We start from the raw sequence: 19,300 nt of genomic DNA on the forward strand, positions 1-19,300 counted from the left end.
GTTGTAAGCGAGATAAAATTTTCAATTAATGGTGACATTGATTTGGTCATATCCCCCAGCCCTAACTTGTGGTGATCATCACCTGTCCACCAGTATCTGGCCCAACAATGACAAACAAAACAACCTCCAAACAAAAACATACGAGCTTTAAAGCTTAAAATACTAAATTTGCTGATGGTAAGCTTAGAAAACCTGGAAGAGCCTGTAAATGGCAGATCGCACATGATTCTCTTTCTCAGCAGCTGCAGCTAACATACCCTTGAGCCACACATTTAACCCCATGACAAGCACAAAAAAGTGATATTTAGCAGCTAAACGCCTTCTGAAAAGCACACCAGCAAATACATGAAACAAGGAGACGGCTCACCACCATTCAGAAAACGAAAACTGCCCAGAAACATGACAACTGTATCTGAAACATGCAACCTTAAAATAACTCCGGATTTAAAGGAATCAATCCCTCCGACGGTGCATTAATGAATGTCACGGTGCGTGATCAGACATTAAGTTCATAATCACTAAGAATTCCCAGTGTGTCATCTTTCACATGAAAAGACACTCACACACCTGTCAAGATCTACTATAGGGGGGAGTGTGTTAGCTCAGCATATTTCCGAGCAAATGATCAGCCAATTACACGACTAATTATTGCCTCTCGCAGACCTGTCAGACTGCGCGAGCGCAGGGCAGTGGAGATCAATAGGATGTGTTAATTTGAGCAACACACGCACACACACAGAGAAACACGCATGCACACCGCTGAAAGATGATCAAACGTTATCAAATGCCTCCGCGAGTCTCTCCGAGGACCCCCAGTCAGGCGCTGAGGCAATGGGGGTTAATGGGTGTGCTGCGATGCTTTGAGATTCGCCTGCAAGAACATGCAAGTTGAATCGGTTATCTGCTCAGCTTCAATCCAATTTACAGAAACAGAGATAAAAGAGTGTAAGGACAATTTGTTTATTAAAGGCAACTTGTTTCCACGGGGGCCACTTTGCAAAATGACAGGAGGTCAGGGGCCAGTCGCAGCAGTACCATACGTTTCTAGGATTTTGGGACATTTTTAAAGACTGTTGGACATGTCTGCGCTGGAGTGGGCTTTCGGACATGTCCATGGTTGGAGCGGGCTGTTGGACACCACTGAAAGATGATCAAACACGGACATGTCCGTGCTGGAGCGGGCTGTCGGACATGTCCACGCGCTGAATTGGGCTGTTGGACATGTCCACAGTTGGAGCGGGCTGTCGCACATGTCCGCACGCTGAAGTTGGCTGCCGGACATTTCTAGCATTTCTAGATTTTAGGATGTTTCCACAATTTAAGGACACAGGATTTTAGGACATTAAGGCCTTAGCTAGGACCTCTGTTGGGGGGTGCAGGGGATCCCCCACTGGAACTTTTTTGATAAACAAGCTCTATTTTGATGCTGTTTTATTCACTCTGGTAACTTACGTAAATTTAAATATGTAAATATGTAAATTCCAGTATGAATCACATTATCAATTGTGAATTAGAACATTCAAAAAACACAGATTTGGTCTGCGGGCCGTTTCACTGACTGAGGCTTCAGGCAGAGTGACAGTAGGACTATACAGTGGATTGGGAAGAGGTAGTGCAGAGCAGGAGAGGACAGAGGGACAGATGTTGGGCGGGGAAGGGGGTTATTACAAAACAGCGCTGAACTTCAACTGAACTGGGAAAAAAATGGAAGATCAAGAAAGAGATGAAAAACGAGAGACGGATGATTTAATCATGAGAGAACAACTATTTTCACATTTTGCAAAGGAGGGGATGAAGAGAGGGAGGGGGGCAGAAAGAGAGATGTGGAGGGGAAAGTGAACTGATGACTGCCCGATAGCCCAATAAAAGCAGCGGGGGAGGTGACTGTGTGACTAATGGGTACGGTTGAAGGAGTGACAACAGAATGAGCGGGACAAAAGGGACAGGGGGATGAAAGAGAGGACAGATAAAGGAGGAACTGCACAGGTGATGGGAGCGCAGGGAGGAGTAAAAGAAGAAAGCATAATCAGGAGCACGAAAAAGTACACAAATAATCAAGAAAAAGCCAGTTATTGCAAGCTGAGAACATGAGAGACAGGAGGAGCTGAAGCATCCTTTACTACCGAGCTATTAAAAAAACCCACAGAGGGACGCTTAGTACATTTGTTGTGACGGCACCGGGGACGTAGCTGCCACTGAGGACATGGAGGTCATGTCTTCTGCAGTTATAAAAAGAGTTACCTAAATAGTACCGATGCCACAAGAACTGATACTTCAGTACCAAGTCAATGCCAGTACTGTCACGGTACTCATTTTGTCCAGGGCCAAAGGTACCAGGGATGCATGCGACTCTTAAATATCCTCGGCTGTGATAATCCGAAGAGCAAAAAAAAAATCCTCTTTGCATGTAGTGGATAAAATTCTGAAAATGAATGAATATTTGATATCTAGGATTAGGACTGATGTTTAAAAAAACTCTGAAAGAAGAAAATAATATTAATATATAATAATTTTAATATATTATGTGTTTTTTTGCATTTTGTAAAAATGCAAAAAAACACATAATCGTGTATAAAATCAATGTTGCTGCTAATCACTGAAATTATAATAGTCTACCTACCTACCATGCAGTATATTGATAATTATTCTTTTTTTTCTTTACTTAAAACATAATGGCATCAAGACAAAAACCTGGCATCTAAAGGGTTAGGGTTCTGAAAATGAAGCTTGATTTTGATGAGCACATTCTGTGAACAGAGCGATATGAGTGTGAGTAATATTAAAGCGGGCCCTAAGGGTTAATAAAGGAGTCTTTTGGATCTCAGGGGTTGCAGAATGTCACTGGTACTGGTATCGTCTGCTAAATTTTTGTGACATGTCTAATTAGTAATAATAACACTTAGCATACCAATATGTTTATTTAGCACAGCAAACAAGCACAAATAATTACAGACCCAGACGATCGCCCCCACATGAACATCCATGTGGACCCGAACATGTTTGGTCCTTCCAACAGCCGACCAGCACAGAGCTGCACACACGGCTGGACAACACACACAAACACACACACGCAGCGAGCGAGTGCAGCGTTTGGAGCTGATCAGAGCTTGATTATCTTCCCTCAGTGCAGCGCACCCTGAGCAGAACCAAATCGGATGACTTCATTAGCATATCATCTGCATAATGGCTCCGCCAGAGCAAGGGCATTTGCCCGCTACGTGGCTCCTACCATGTCTCGTTCTGAGGTGGGGGGGCGGCGGCGGCGGCAGGGGTTAGGGTCAAAGATTCTCTTTAATTTTGCTTATAACTACGCATATGCTGGGTCTCTTTTGAGTCACATGACTGCCTTTGACATCTCAACTGGCAGGTTAATTGAGGGCACGATCAAAAAAAGAAAAAATCATCTGAAGATAATTTCTCTCTATTATTGGAATTTTCTTGCCAATATTTCCAATTATAAACCTTTCTGCTGCAAATTAAAGTGCAAACTCGTGGGCACGGGTGTTTGTACCGCAAATGTTAATAGCCTGAATATTTCTATTTCAACATTCACAAAATTTCTTTTTTACAAATCCCACGGGGAATGTTTGGTTAAACAGCTTTTAGAAATATGTGAAATAGTTAAACCCCGAAAAAGGTCTGATTATAAAACGAGGAGTGTGAGTTTTGTCATTCCACTCTGATCACACAAAAAGACGGCCGGGTGCTCACCAGCCTCATATTTTTCACCTCAGTTCTTCCCAAGATAAAAAGCCACATTATATTATCAAGGCTCCCAGAACATTTAGTCCCCTCAAATGGCTCGCCATGAAAGGTTTTTATTCCTCGCCTCACAAAAAGCCTGCCCTTGGTTGATGTTTGAAGAACGGCTCTTTCTTTTCAACTGTTTTAACATTTCATATCACTTACTTTGTAACTCTAATGTTACAGGAGTCACGGCCACTTCTTTCCATTAGCTCTGGCTCTTTTGCATTTGATAAGTACTCGCCGCCTTCATCAGAGTTCACAGGTCGAAATTTCACCGACTTAGATGAAATAGTTTTCTGAACTGAGACAGAGGCACCTTTTTGTAGTCGTCGGTGTCAGAATGTTTGAGGAGCAGACGTGCTGCGTGAGCGCTACGCTTCAACACACATAAGCGTTCGCACGGAAATAACACGTAGAAATAACTTGGAAGTCGAGAAAGAAACCGTTCTGTCAGGCAAAACAGAGAGAGAGAGAATATGAAAGCTTAAGAGGCCGCTCAGTCATTGATGGGAAAGACAAGGAAGCATGAAAAGGTAGAGGGAAAATAACAAATGCTTGTTACACTTTGGACACATAAAAGCATGATCTTTAGATATATATATATATATATATATAAAATAAGTACAAAAACTGTTATAAAGCGGGAGCAAGCTAATTAAGCTAACAGGCCACAGTATAAAACCATTTTGATGCACCACTTATTCAATCCCTTTCCTTATAATCCTTATTTTTTAATTCAAATTTTATTATTATTACTGTTGTTATTATTATTATTAAGCAGTTCATTTTTATATATGTTCTTCAGATGTGTAAAACAAGGTTCTTGGCTACCCACTGGAGATAACGTTAGATAACGCTTAGATAACTCACTGAAATATAATGTTTAAACTTTTGTGAATGTAGATATGCTACAAACACAGTTAACGTGATAAGATTATCTACAATTCAATAATCCAGTTAATTTTACTGACACGATAAGCACCAAAGAAGAAGTAATTCGAGAGGAGTAAACAAGAGAGACAGAAAAAAGAGGTTAAAGTAAACAATTTGATTTTTGCTGAGCAACAGTTTCATGTGAAAGGAAATAAAAGTCTGTCCCAAATATAAGCCTGTTGAGTTCAGTGGTCTAAGCATACAAGAGCCTGAGCTTTTAATTGAAGCTTTGTGGTAAGTTAATTTGCTTTAATGGTGAATACATACATTACACTGCATGCTTACCTTTAAGTTAAAATGGGAAATAACAATAATGTGATGCACTAATTCCCTTTAAGGTAAAGGATGGTTTAGATTGTGGAGTGATATGAGTGATGTAAAGTGACAAATCACCTTGCTGTGTGTTGTTGTCCTACTGATGAAGCGGACATTAAAGTGACAGAGACACTGAGCAGACGTCCCAGTGCTTTCCTGCAGCCGTACAGTAATTCAACTTAAAAGGGACGGCTGGATGAAGGCAGCCTTACAATAGTGGAAACAACGGTGCAAAATATGGCGACCATGTACTTAAAAGATACATGACAAAGCAAGAAATCTACAAAAGCAAAAATGTTCTTCTGTAAATGAAAACGATGAACAATGTTGCAATATTCACACTCATCTTTAGCCAAAGAAAAATGTTTGAGCACATTTCTCTGCAATCTGTTCCGTAGTTTCTGAGATATCGGGCTAACTAACAGATCAACAAACACAACTTCCAAAAAAATAAAACCTCTCAGGCAGCAGGAACAACCAGAGAAAGGGAGAGTGAGGCGGAGAGAGGAAGAAGGAGAGAGAGTCAGTGCGCTCCAACAGTGGTTGCTGCTTTTCTTACCATTCTGCTGCCATGTTTGTTTACTTTCTCCCTGGTGTGAACATCTATGCATGGCTGCAGCCATCACATCTACACATGTCACCCCTCTGCAAAATCACACAAACACTCTGCGCAGACACACACACGCACTCCCACATATTCCTAAGCCTTCCTGCGCTCATACTTAGACTCTCACAATACAGCCCTTCAAGCCACATCTTAACCTAGTTCTTTGCATAAATCCTACTCATACGGTCTCAGGCACTTCACAAACAATACACAGCATTCCTGAGTTCCCAGCCTAATGTTTTCACTCAGTGTACTACGACTCCTGCATGTGAGACGCGCTCTTTCACTGTGATGTTTTATTTTACCACATTTCGCTTGAAATGTCTTTGGCACATTTATGGCAGGTTTCCTGACGAATGAGCCATAAAAAACATTCAGATTCGATTGCATCACTGCTTGGTGATGGCAATGTTTAAGCTCGTTTCCCTCTCTTGTCACTATGAAGATGTATTTGTATGCATGTGTGTGAGCAGATCTTCTATTTGACGCTGAGTATAAACAGTGCACATTGTCTGTTTGCCCCGCAGCAAAGCCGATAATGATAGTTCAAATATTTCATGCAAACATATTAAATATTTTGTTGAGGAAGTGGCTTAACCGAGAGCATTATTCTTCTGGTGATAAGCAGCAAGGCAAATAAAGATGGACAAATATGTCAGTTACATATTCACATGTTCTCCTTCTCTTTCTTTCTCTCTCTCTCTCTCTCTCTGTTGCGTAACCACTGACGCACTCATGATCCGTGAAAAAGTGGGAATCAGTTTTGCTCGGTTGATCCCAGAGGTCAGTGGCAGAGAGAGACAGAACAGAGGGAGAGGAGGAAAGAGAGCACAAGGCCAAAAGAGAATTAAAAAAGAAAATGAAGGAGGGAGAGACAACCAATCACCAGGTTGGCATCGGTGAGTCGGTGTGAGAATCGTGCGCTGTGGCTGACAGTGTTTTGCCCGTCGTCTGGGGAACCGGAGATACAGGCTCGGAGGAAAGGGGACAAGAAGGAGCAGGACATAACATGACAGAGAATAATGTAAACTAAATGGGACACCAGAACAGAGAGGAACAAGAGTGTGAAGAATTAGAACAGAAGGAAATGACACAGCAAAGAGACGAAACATAGATCGAAGCAGAGAAATGAGAGAAAACATGTAAAGGAAATTAGAAAAGAAGAGACAATCGATAGATTCTAGTAATGAAGCTGATGCAAAATCTGCCTCATTCTTCAATAATACAGCTTTGAACCACAAACAGAACGGCTTGTTGCCTCCACTTTTCAGGCACGATTCTGAACGATTTGTACTCGAGCATCTTTTCAGAAACAATGAGCCGCAGGAGGAAACCCACAGGTGTAGCAGAGGAGGTCCGTATTTACTGCTCATGTTTTCGGACCGCTCGAGTAGCAGCCGGTCAGTGCTGAAATCAATTTGACCAATGCCCTCAATTTTGAGCAACTTTGAAATCCACCTCGAGGATTGTGGTGCAGTTTCAGACCGCGTGATGAGGGGAGGCAAAGTGAAACTCAATTTCAGGGTGAGCGTCTGGCCATTAATAGTCGTTTATCAGCAGCACGAGCCGACGCGTGCCAGGGCCAGTGAGCGCCAGCTGGTGCTCTGGATCCAACGTCTGAGGCGTAACAGGAAAACCCGTTTCCATTGGCCCTGTGACACCGCAAGGAGACAAACAAAGCAAACCCCTGATGACACACAGCGCCTCTCCCTTTCTCATGCATTACAAAGGACATGGAAGGACAAATGGCTCATTTTGCAACATGCAATCACGGGTCAGTTAGGTGAGGACGAGAGAAAGGAGGTGCTGGAAGTGGTGGCGAGACACATTTTTGTTTCTTTTGAGCAGTGAATCATGTCAGAAACTAAAAAAAGCATTTTGGGACATCCTATAGCACTCATTTTGCCATGACTAGCAATTTTCTCTCCAACTATCAGCACCTCAACAGATATGTTTTTACACTTTAATCTGCTGCAATGAATTTGGGCAAATTGATATCTAAATTAACCCCAAAAGATGGCCAAAATGTGTCAGTACACTATATATGTTCATGTAAAGGCAGGAGAACCAGAAACCTATCGTATTCTACTTCTCAGTAAAAACTTGTCCCCAACATTTGCCACAAAGCAACTCTACCGTCAACAGTTTGGTAATGTAGCCTTGATCTACAAGCCGCTAATCAGAGACTAGAGGTCTGCTAAGCTTCCTTTTTTTAAAACTCCATACCCCCAGATTTTTTTTTTTATTTTCAAACTCCTTCTTTTACAGCCAACACTGACTCAGGTGAAATCACTTGAGGAAATTTTATCAGACTTCCTACATCTCCCTTATGGAGCCAAAAACTTTTTTATATATACAGTGGTACTTCCAAAAACCTGTAAACATACTTTGATGTATGAAATCTTTGGTGTACTGCTTAGTTTCCTGCACCAACACCACTGAACACAATTAATGACCTAAAATATCTCTAATGAATCTTTTGCTCAATCAGCGACCTTGTGTGAACAACAATAAAAACACAAGTCCAAATCAAACAAAAGATCTCAAATGAGTGAATGAGTCACATAAACACACCGGCAGCCTTCCAAACACGTCATGGCGGGTTGACTCGAGTCATCATACGCCACTAGCCAATTTCCAAACTTAGGCACACATCAGCTCTCCAGAAAAGCAGCAGCGTAATCACATTTGCTCCCCGGATTGAGAGATCAAATACTGCGACACTGTGTGACTCTGTGTGACGCACTTCACACACGCACTTTGCAACAAAACAAATAAACTGCAGCATCTTTACTGTGACAAAACATAACTTTTCTGTTATTTATCCTTTGGGGTAAATGATATATGACCAATCTTGAGGGGAGAGTATATTTGTAGCTTGAAAGTGCCGTGTAAACACACTGGAAACTGCTACAAAAAGTAATTGCAGTATCTCTGGTTTAGTCCAGTGAGCTAACCAAGGAGCTGCGAGGAGGATGGACGGAGCTATACATAAATCCACTGAAGCCTGGCAGCATCTGTGGACAGGCAGTAAGCACCAGCATAGCACTCCCATCTTGAGCCTGACTGTGATGTGAGGCTCATGATGTCCAGAGTACTTTGAACTGGAGAAACACAAGAAAGAGTAAGGAGGAGGAGGAGGAGAAAGTGAGAAAGGCTAACTGGAATACCGAAGCAGACAGAGATGAATCGGGTGAGACAAAGGCAGGAAGGGGAGACTGAGAGAGATGGAGTCAGAGGAGGGGTGACAGGCAGGCAGAGAGAGAGATGGAAACAGAGAGTGTGACTGAGGCAGAAAGCAAAAAATCTTTTCTGTGTGAACTTTGCAGCAGGACTTTGAGGGGATAATTAGGGAGAGTGACTCCAGAAGAGGAGAATAAGTTCTCAGTCCTAAGCCTTCATGCAGGGGGATTAGACTCAGGCAGAACTCCTCACTCCCTCCTCCCCTCCCTCTCGCACTCTCGCTGCTCTCTAAAGTGGACTCACCCCCGGTGCAAAGTTATGTCTGAAGCAACTCTGGCAGTGCTCTTCCTCCGTCGACCGCAGAGTCCAAACAGATTTAGAACTGAAAAAGATTCTCTAACATCTACAGCAGGGGCGCTTCTAAGATTTGAGGGTACTGGAGGCTTTATGTTGTAAATATTATATTTACAATATTTACGAGCACATGAACGGCCCTCCAAAGTTGAAAGTACAAGTGAGAAACTGGTCAATTTTGATGATACTGAAGTTGCCGAGCTGTGATGTTTGCTTGGTGTTTCAGGGCAGCAGAAATGGTGGAAACAATTTTTACAAGTGATGGTGAAAAATTATATATTTCGTTATTTTGTTCCTAGTAGCTATAATTATTTTCTAGTAGTTTCACATTTTAGTCTATACATCTATTAGCTGTAGCAAGCGAGAAAACTTTTGACTAAAAAGCATGCCAAGGGAGTTTTAAATGTTAGCAGCTGTCCATGTAGAGAGACCTAGATTAAATATAATAACATGCCAAAAATATATAAAAATATAAAATATTTATTTTAAAATGTTGGTGATTTTAAAAGTTTTGGTGATTTTTTTTCATTTAAAATTTTGGTAATTAAAAAAAAAAAAAAACAACCACAAAAAAAAATTCAAAACAAACGCGCCAGTGGGTCCACCAAAATAAAAATTTCCAAATTACTCCATTATATATTTTTAATTTATCAAAGCCAGAAACTGTCAAAACACATCATGCAAGTTGAACGCTTTATGCATTTTCCCCCCGAGTCACCCACAGAGGCTCAGGAAAAATATTTGTAGCTTCGGGGAGGGTCAGAAAAAGAACAACAAAATAGCCAACCCACTCCTCTAATAAATAAAGAACAGTCCCTTAGGGCTGCGTGTGTGTGTGTGTGTGTGTGTGTGTTTGTGTGTGTGTTAAGATCCAGGGCTTTTTCTAAAAGACTCGGTGTTGAAGCCTCGGACACCCAGGCCTAATGACGCCCCTGATCTACGGTGAGTACAGATATATGAAGGATATATGAAGGACTGCACACTGTAATTCTCTCCAATGACCTGCAATAATGTCCACTATATATTTATGTTCTCCCATTCGAATGAAACAATGTCAACAAGGTTTTACATAAACTCTGATTTGCATTATTGTAAGGTGTAGCTATTGTGTGCATGCATTCAGCTAAAATTTACAGCGACGTCAAGCTTTTGTCACGCACACAATAGATGTTTTTGTGTTCGGGGGAAAGCCATTAGGTGATGCTGGCAGCGAGACCTGCAGGCTGCAGCTCAGAGTCTCATCTCTGACCTTGGTCATACCCTGATGAACACCATCCAGGTGTCCACTGAAAGCACACCATTGATTAGACATGGGGGAGGAAATAATGATGTCACAAGTCAGTGAGCGCAATATGGGCCTTCATGAGCACGACGCGGTGGTCAGAGTGTGTTTTACTGGTTTTTGTTTGTCGTTACGTTAAGAGAAAATATGCAAATGAATTTATGCTCATCAATGCTTTGTGACGTGGTCGTAGTAGTAGAAGGCTAAGTAAACTGCCAAAAATGTAAGACTTTTTTGATCAAAATTACTAATTACCAAACACTTATATACCACCACAAAAATGTAATTATTTTTGTCACTGCATAGTTAAAAGTAACTTTGGTACTCGTCAACCGGGACCCTTTACTTTTCAAAGATTTTGTCCCTAAATGATTAACAGGAACTACAGTTCTTGAAATTCATCCTGTATTGAGAGAAAGAACTGCCACCCACAGTTTTTTTTTGTTTTGCTGTTGACAGGCTCAGAATATTATTATTATTATTATTATCATTATCATCATTATTATTATTATATGTGCCTGACAACAGAAGGAAAGGATCCCTACATTGACAGACCTTTTTGTGAAAAAGTAAGGTCCTTTTTGTTTAACTAGAAACTGCCCCAAAATTGCCATTGTCAACCCACAAGACTCAATTTAAATAAACATTCATTCATCATCAAAACATACTTCATTCAAACTTTTCAGAAACAAAATAAACTCACAAAAACCATCAAGGTCTTTTTTTTTGCTGTTTCAACAATCATAAGCTCTGGTTTGGTTGACATAAATCCCTAATTCATTCAGTTAGATGGGAAAATATGCTGGCCCTGTACAAAAAAGCCTGTTTATTTAAATGGAGTCTGGTGTGTTTGGTGATGGCGGGGTTCTGGTCAAACAAAAAGGGATATTACTCCTTAAGAAAAGAGTCCATCTCTGCGGGGATTCTTCCCATAATGCTGTCATACAAGCTGATCCTATCAGTGGCAAAACAAGAACTTCTAGTGGAAATAAATGGACTGTAAAAAGTTTCCCAAATTGGTTCAGCTCAGCCTGTTTTGTCGCTGCAGCGCTCTCACTAAATACTGGATCAACATCAAAAATTGTTGCTTCCATTGCTTCAAAAAAGGGTCCACATTAAAAAATACTCACATTACCCTTTAATTATGTGGTGAGAAAACATTAACAGTGTTCCCTTGTTGCAATAATCAGCATAAATCTTTGTTTTAATATGATACCTCAAAGTGTTAACACATCTAACACATAACACCTGGTGCTTTCATTCTTACTGTATTACACATTATACTCAGCTCTCTTCTCCACATAATAAAACTAACAGCTACTCATAATTACCACAAAGTGTAAACACAGGCTCTCATGATCAGGTCTCATTATCTTGATGGCAAATGAATTATTTATGCAGTACGCGAGCAGTGTTGTTACGCAAGTGTCCGCAGCAAACTATTCATCCATTCATCCATCCATTCATCCATCCATTCATCCATCCATTCATCCATTCGATTTCTGTGACTTTTGTGATGGGGGCTGCGATGTGATTGTAATTGTTCACGTTGGTGTTTATTACTGTAATCTGTGGTTGATCTGAGCTGTTTATAAGATTTTCTTTTAATTCTGACTTTCTGGTTTGATTGTAGATAATATATTTCATAGCTTAGTTGTTGTAAATTAAAATAATGGGTCACAATTTAAGTTAATTTATACAAATATCTGATTAAATGATTCATTGATGTGGTTTCTGATTACATGTCATTAACACTGATTGATTTTGCTTGACATTAAAAGTTCAATTAAAAATAATTTAACAATTATTGCAAATATTACTTAAAAACAAAATCATTAAGAAAGAGAACATTAATATCAATTAAAAGCATTTATATATTTACATTACATTTAAATGTAACATTTAAATGCAACATTTAAACATTGCAATAATAACAGATATGTGATGCAGCATTATATTGATTAAATTAAATATGATATTCAACATGATAACATGAAAACAATGTCCCATAATAAAGATTTTATTTGAGACATAGATTGGTTGACGTACCCAGGATGATTTATGTTATTCAATAAATGAATTTATTGGCTGAATTAAATAACATAATTTTGTCTTTTTCTTTGAGGTTTTTTAGGTACGATCACATAGTGTCAGCTGTAAATTTAGTCTTTTGTAATACCCTTTCCGCAATGACAGAACAGGTCATTTAATTTGCAACCAGAAGAACACGTGTGATCTCAAAAACATCTCGAAGTGAAGTCTAATAATATGTGCACATCTGCATGTTGAACTCGCTAACTGGAGCAATGTTGCTAACTGGAGCACGGTCCTTGGTTCACTGCCATGGCTCACAAAAAGTTATATCGTCAAAGCTATCAAAAAAAAAAAGAAAAAAAAGTTGCATGAGCCAACAACAATCAGGGCCCGGCTGATTGCAGGGGACTAAACTTTCTCAATAGATGCCTCCGGGTTCAGGCAGCGTCAGCCCCAGATCTGAGTCCAGAATGGACAAGGTGCTCCACATTTCTCATTAGAAATATGTGGCCTGGCAACACTGAGGCTCCCCTGGCCCCTTCATCTGCAGCACTCTATCCGCTCCCCTCCCCCACTCTCTCCCATCTGTCCCCAGCCTCCCACTTACTGTGTCCTCCAACCACTGTGCCATTTACAGTACATTCACACATCTGCAGAGACATAAATCCAATAGCACGGGGACCTGCTGTGAGACGCACTCTCATTTTATACATCATGATCCTGGTACCTCTCTAAAAAAAGTGTTTTAGGTTACATAACCTGATTTATTTATTTTCTTTTCGTTTTTGGTATTCTTTAATTTAATTTTATATACTTTATTAATCCCCAAGGGAAAAAAATAATACATTTTTGATAAAGCAGCCAAAATTCTGGTACTGTTTTCCATTTTTTTTTTTAAACATAATTATTCCTTTCCAGAGACAGGATAGTCTGGAGCAGAGATGAAAATGTAATATTTCGTGCACCTGCCGCTGTGGCTTGTGGATACCAGCCACTCAATAAATTACCATTGTTTTATTGGCTGGTGAGTGAAGCAAATCGAGCAGCCACTTGCATATTTTACTAGAATTTGTCTGGTGGCTGGTGCTAATTTCCTACCCTGGTCAGGGGGCATCATTGCAGGTTTAACAGCCAAAATACATAGAGAACAAACACAGCACGACACGTGCACAGCAGAGTGCGTCCATTATAATTAACTGAAGATTTCATGTTGAATAAGAAAGCTGCCATGTCTCAATTTGTCTCAATCTTTACGTGGCTGGTCAATTTCTTTTTTCTCTACATGCAGCTCTGCAGCCCTTCAACAGATAAAAACTATGTGTAAAAAATACACAAACGATAATGTGTCACAAAATGATTAAAATAAAAACCTAATTGCATCAGAAGCAAAGCGACACAGCACAGCAACCTTGTAGGTGTTTTTACATTTCCAACACATTCTCATCTCAGCATGTCTAATACTGGCACATGATCAGTGAACGTTCATAACTAAATCTGGCGTGCTGAGCATCCTCCTGCGTTGTTAATTTACTCCTGTAGAACACACTGTGTCTTTTAAAAATGCACTTCTGTTTTCACAAGAAATGTACAGTTTCTGCTCTAACATTCATAAAGTCTTTTTCAAAATAAACTTACATCTGTAAAGCATCTGGTATCTCATGTTCATTTCTTTTTGCAACGAAAGGGTGGTTAAGTTTAAAGAAAAACAAAAAACATCATGGTCTGGCTCTACAGTCATGTAGGATGGAAACGGGCTCCTGGGTGAAAGTCCAGGGTTTGTTTGACCAATGCACCTCCCATCCCGCCCCACAGGGACTTTTCCGCTCCTTATTTCACATTGTTACCAGCAGCATTTCAAACTGACGCCATCTGGCTGTGAATCATGAGGTATCTTTCTGCATCTGCGTCTAACGCCCAGATCACCAACTAAGCCACGGTATTTGCCAAGTTGCCAAGTCAATTGATCCATTTATCTGTTTTTAAAATGATCAAGTTAATTAATTCAGTACTTTAAATTTCCCAAGGCACATCTGCGTAAACCATTTTTGGCAAGACACACCTTCTTCCTAAACATCCAAACAATGCTAGCAGCCTTGAACCAGGCAGGCAACAGTAAGCAGCCAAAAAAAAAGAGGGTATTTGCTGACGCGTCACAGGTAGATGATACAGCTCAATAAAAACACAAACCACCAGACTCATGGACAGTTTCTTTCCCATGTCTATCCACTCTCAACCAACACACATTCTGACTCTGCAACCCATTTTACATTTTTGTAGACATATGAATATCAATATGGACGTGCAATAATACTGCTAAATGTGCAATATCTGTCATTTTATTTATTCTATTTATTTTATATTTTATACCAATGCATTTTGCCTGCCCTTGTTTTATGATTGGTAATTATGTGTATTTGTATGTGTTTTTTTAATGTGTGTATTATGTTCAAGCACTGCTGGGAGGAGCACTCGCAATTACGTTATATTTTGATATAAAGACAATAAAGCCTTCTTATCTTATCTTGTCCATAGAATTGATAGATCGTGATAAAAGTTGTGATTTACACCCCTATAATTCAACACCAGTTACACTTCCAAACCCTGCATCACGACCTGCATTATGATTTGGCAAAGCTCAATATGCACACAGTGAAGCTGGCAGCAGCCACACCTACAAAGACACAGACTGTGTAGCTGGTAAAAAACCTGCATCACTCTGCCTACTATTTTACCTACTACTATTTCTGAGGCACTACAGATATAGAGACAATCATTCACGTTTCCCTATAGGTGTCCTTAGTCCCCTGTCCATTTGATTTGCATGTCCTTGAACAGTTGGAGGAAAAATGGAACGCCCAGAGGAAAAACCCCGACGGACTCCACACAGACAGGACCAGAGCTGTGCATCAAACCCGCATCCTTCCTGCTATGTTATGCAACAGTGCTAACAACCGCGACGCTGAGGGACCGCTCACTACACACTCGTCGGCCCACTACCGAAGATGCTGATGCAAGTGTAAGGGAATTCGGTTTTTGGGTTTGCCCCATCCACAGGGAGAGGACAGAGCGGGGTCTGGTACAGAGCCAAGAGCAGACTCACACACACATCAGACTTCAGTCAGAATTCAGAAAATATAACGTTACATTACTTGATATCAATCAAGATAGATAATCCCAATTGAGCACTTGCTGAGCCCTTTCCCAGAGCAGCGATTGTCCAATCATAGCTCAGCAACAGTAATTAGGCAGACGGGCAAGCTTGGGATTTCTTCATATGAAGAAGTAATTTGCATGAGGCTGTAGTCAAACCTATACACAGTATAAAAGAGTTCAGAGAGTGACGTCATTTCTTTAGCATTTACACAAGTAAAAACAAAAAATAAAAGGGTAAGAAAGATTAAAAAGTGAGTTTGTCTTCCCTAAAATAAGACAAATCAAATGCTGACATGTCTGGCTAATTATCTTAATATCTATAGTAGTAACGTAGCATTTCTTGAAAGGTTGAGGAGCACATCACACTGTGCTGGTAGGTAAGTCTGCTATAAGAGAACGATGCTGTTGTTTCTGTGTCTTTGATGTGGATCATCACCTTGTGAAGTTGCAGATTTTTTATCCTGAGACTGATTAAGCCTCAGTCTTTTACCATGTTGTCCTATATGAAGTCAACAAGTGTATATTTAAAGGTTCTGTATGTTACATTGAGAGCTTTAATACAACAGCAAACTAAAATTAGCTGTGAAAAAATAATAATGACATTTTCAGCAGAGACTAAAGTCGCGTCGTCTCTACGTGAGTTGAACATTGTCTTTTTCACGAGCAGCCTGGCCGAGATGGCAGCATAAAGATTGTTACAACAATAAACACAAGCAGACAAATGCAGCTGTCACGAACTACAAATAAGCACACATAACATCCACGTCAAATGAAACACAAAAAGCAGCTGAATACATAAACATGTGCAAGTTGTATCCGAGCCTCTGTGGTTTGTTGTGGTCAGACTGGCCACGAGTGTTTGTTAGTGCATGTGTGTATCCCACCGGTGAGCTCATCGCCAACGTTTGCATCATGATATCAGGACGGCGTCCTTGAGGAAGCAAACATAACTCTGAGAGGTAAATCTGCCCTGCTATCATTGTAAACTGTGTTTTTTTTTGTTATTTAGTTAGATCTTTATTTGGCACCAGAATGCCCACTGGACATATTCAGTAAACAAATGTCAGCATCTCATGTCTGAAAGGGAGGAGGAGAAAGTGAATAATTATCAAATCCTACCCTCTTTTTTCAAATTTGTAAAAATCAAGTTAGTTTTGTACATCAATATTCAAAAGTACTGTCCTAGTATTCACCATACACACATGATCTAAACAAACAAGAATTAAGACATAAACCTGAACAGATCAATCTGAATAAACAAATACACACACACACACACACAAACACACACACACACAAATCACAGAACAAAGAAACATCAATACAAAAAACTAGTCACACTATCAAAAGCAACCTATCTTATATCAAATCTTACTGTTTCCATCTCTATTCTATCATCTCATATTCCCTCAGTAGACTGATTTTAAAAAACATGTTTATATCCATTAAATTATTGTGCAAGGATGGGGGCGGGGCTTAGCGAAAGGTCACTTGTTCAGAATAGTAAAGATAGGAATCTCACACACACACACACACCACTGACGACAGTCTCATTGTAGTCACATTTTGGTCAATTAAACTGATCAATCAAATCGGGTGATCATAATTCACAGTTTTTCCAGCCAAAGGAGGCACACAACACGCATGACCACACACAGCTAAACAGTGTATCACATGACTCTGATAAATGAATAATGAGGCCATTCTCTGCACGACTGCAATACACGGAGGCCACCGCTACGACCTCATTCAGATGAAGCCAAATGTCGGGTCAAATTCACCAATCAGCTCCCTTTCAACACACACAGACCTGTCACATCCAATTAGGCACTTAAACACACAGACGGACGCACGTCTCGTCTCCAAACAGACACTTTCATTAATATTTACTGTTTGCAAAGACGCCGAACAATTCATCGCAGAGCTCTTTCTCATCGTTTTATATTAGACAGCGATAATCAAGTGAAAATCATTTAGTCTCTGACACCATATTTCTTTTCATCTCCAGTCAATCGCTCATCCTTCACGCAACAGTACGTGTGGGCGCTCGCAAGCTGGAAAGCATCGAGTCCACCGGATTTTCACTCTCTCTCTCACACACACACACACACACACACGAGCATATGCACACATTTAATGAACACACATAATGAATGATTAACCAGTGGCAGCACAAGCCCAAATTTCACACACACACACACACACACACACACACACACACACACACACAGCTCTTGCAGCGCAGATAAAAGTACAGTAGGGGAAAAAGGGATGTTGTACCTTTGTTTCTACCTACAGTTTTTGGAGAGGAGAGAGGATCCGTAGAGATAAAAGAGGGGAAGAGAGTCATCCCGCGCACAGCACCAGAGAAAAGACAGCAGAAAAGTGGGGAAAAGCTATTGTTAGTCTACAGTAAGCTCGCACACTGCCAGCTGACACTTTCATGCAAAATGTTGACAATCATGCAAATGTCAGAGAAATGGGAGACGGGGATGTAGGCAGCACACGACCCGGACATGTTTTCTTTATCTGAGGTCGCAGCAGAAAGAGGCACAGCAGCATTCATTTGCACGTCCTCTTCATGGAAGTGGTGCTCGAGTCATGGCGACCACTTGAGGGTTGTGCATTTGTACCCGCTGATTGTGGCCAGTTTTGTTTAGCTCAAAGATGAAAGCTCTGTTGACCTTGCTTGTTATTTAAAAGGAGGAACATGAAGGCCATGTAAAAAAAAAAAAAAACACATTTAATATAACTGCTTTCTTAATTCTGGCTCAAAGGTCTGCAACATCAAGAGATTTTACAAGCTGTCAAGTTCAAAAACGAAGGCAGAGATTGACTAAATGTTTGCAGGCAAGTCAAGAGATCTTAGAGTTTCCACTGAAAATACTGATTATAAAAAACATTTTTTATACACTTGATTTTATCTTTTTATTTCTTCTTTATCCCTTTTGTTTATCTTTTATTTATTTTACCTGTTTATTCACGTTTTATTTCCTTTTATGTGTGGTTTTACTGCGTTAAATGCTTTTGGTATTTTTGTTTGTATTATTTTATATTGACATTATGCGTCCTGGATCTTGCATTATTTGTCCTCTTGTTTTAACTTTATCTTTACTCAAAGCCATTTTCGGTTTCTGCTCACTAGGACTGTTTGGCTTTCTGCCGTTGTATCGCCTTCCATATTTCCCATTTCTGCCTTTGTTTTGTTTGTCAAAGCACTTTGTGAACCCTGTTTTCAAAGTTTCTACATAAATAGTTAGACGGCCGCCAGTAACTGAAACTGATTCAAACAAGTAAACACTATCATGGTTACTTTCCAACCTTTATAGCAAAACAAATTTCATGAAAATCTGTTCAAAATTAAGTGAGTCACGGTTGATTTTGTTGCAAAATTTCTCAGCGCACATGTATTTGTTTACTAGCAGATCTTAACCTCCCTGCCACCTGCGGAGGCCCATCATGGCGAGCCCAGAGCAGCAGCCAATGAGGTATCTCCGTTTCTATATCTATATCTATCTATGTTTCTGCAGGTAGCTGTCTGTCAGCAAAGCTAACATAAAATAAAGCAAAACATTTACAAGACCAAATATTAAAATTTCACCACCAATGGCAGCACTTTGAAATGCGGCGTTAAGGCTCATTTAATTAATGGAGCACCACAGAAAAAGGCAACGCATCTGTCATGTATTTCA

At 40.2% G+C, this 19,300-nt stretch overlaps 1 protein-coding gene across 1 annotated transcript in view; it reads right to left on the bottom strand.

Annotated features, from left to right (window-relative positions):
* Positions 1 to 19,300, bottom strand: part of LOC121955302 (neurexin-3b) — a 405,202-nt gene that overhangs the window by 367,105 nt on the left and 18,797 nt on the right. The window contains exon 5 of the mRNA XM_042503183.1: positions 17,889 to 17,900. Coding sequence (XP_042359117.1) covers positions 17,889 to 17,900 — 12 coding nt within the window. The remainder of the gene's footprint in view (positions 1 to 17,888; positions 17,901 to 19,300) is intronic.

Source organism: Plectropomus leopardus, chromosome 16, assembly GCF_008729295.1.
Source record: "Plectropomus leopardus isolate mb chromosome 16, YSFRI_Pleo_2.0, whole genome shotgun sequence".
In the NCBI taxonomy this organism is placed as follows: domain Eukaryota; kingdom Metazoa; phylum Chordata; class Actinopteri; order Perciformes; family Serranidae; genus Plectropomus; species Plectropomus leopardus.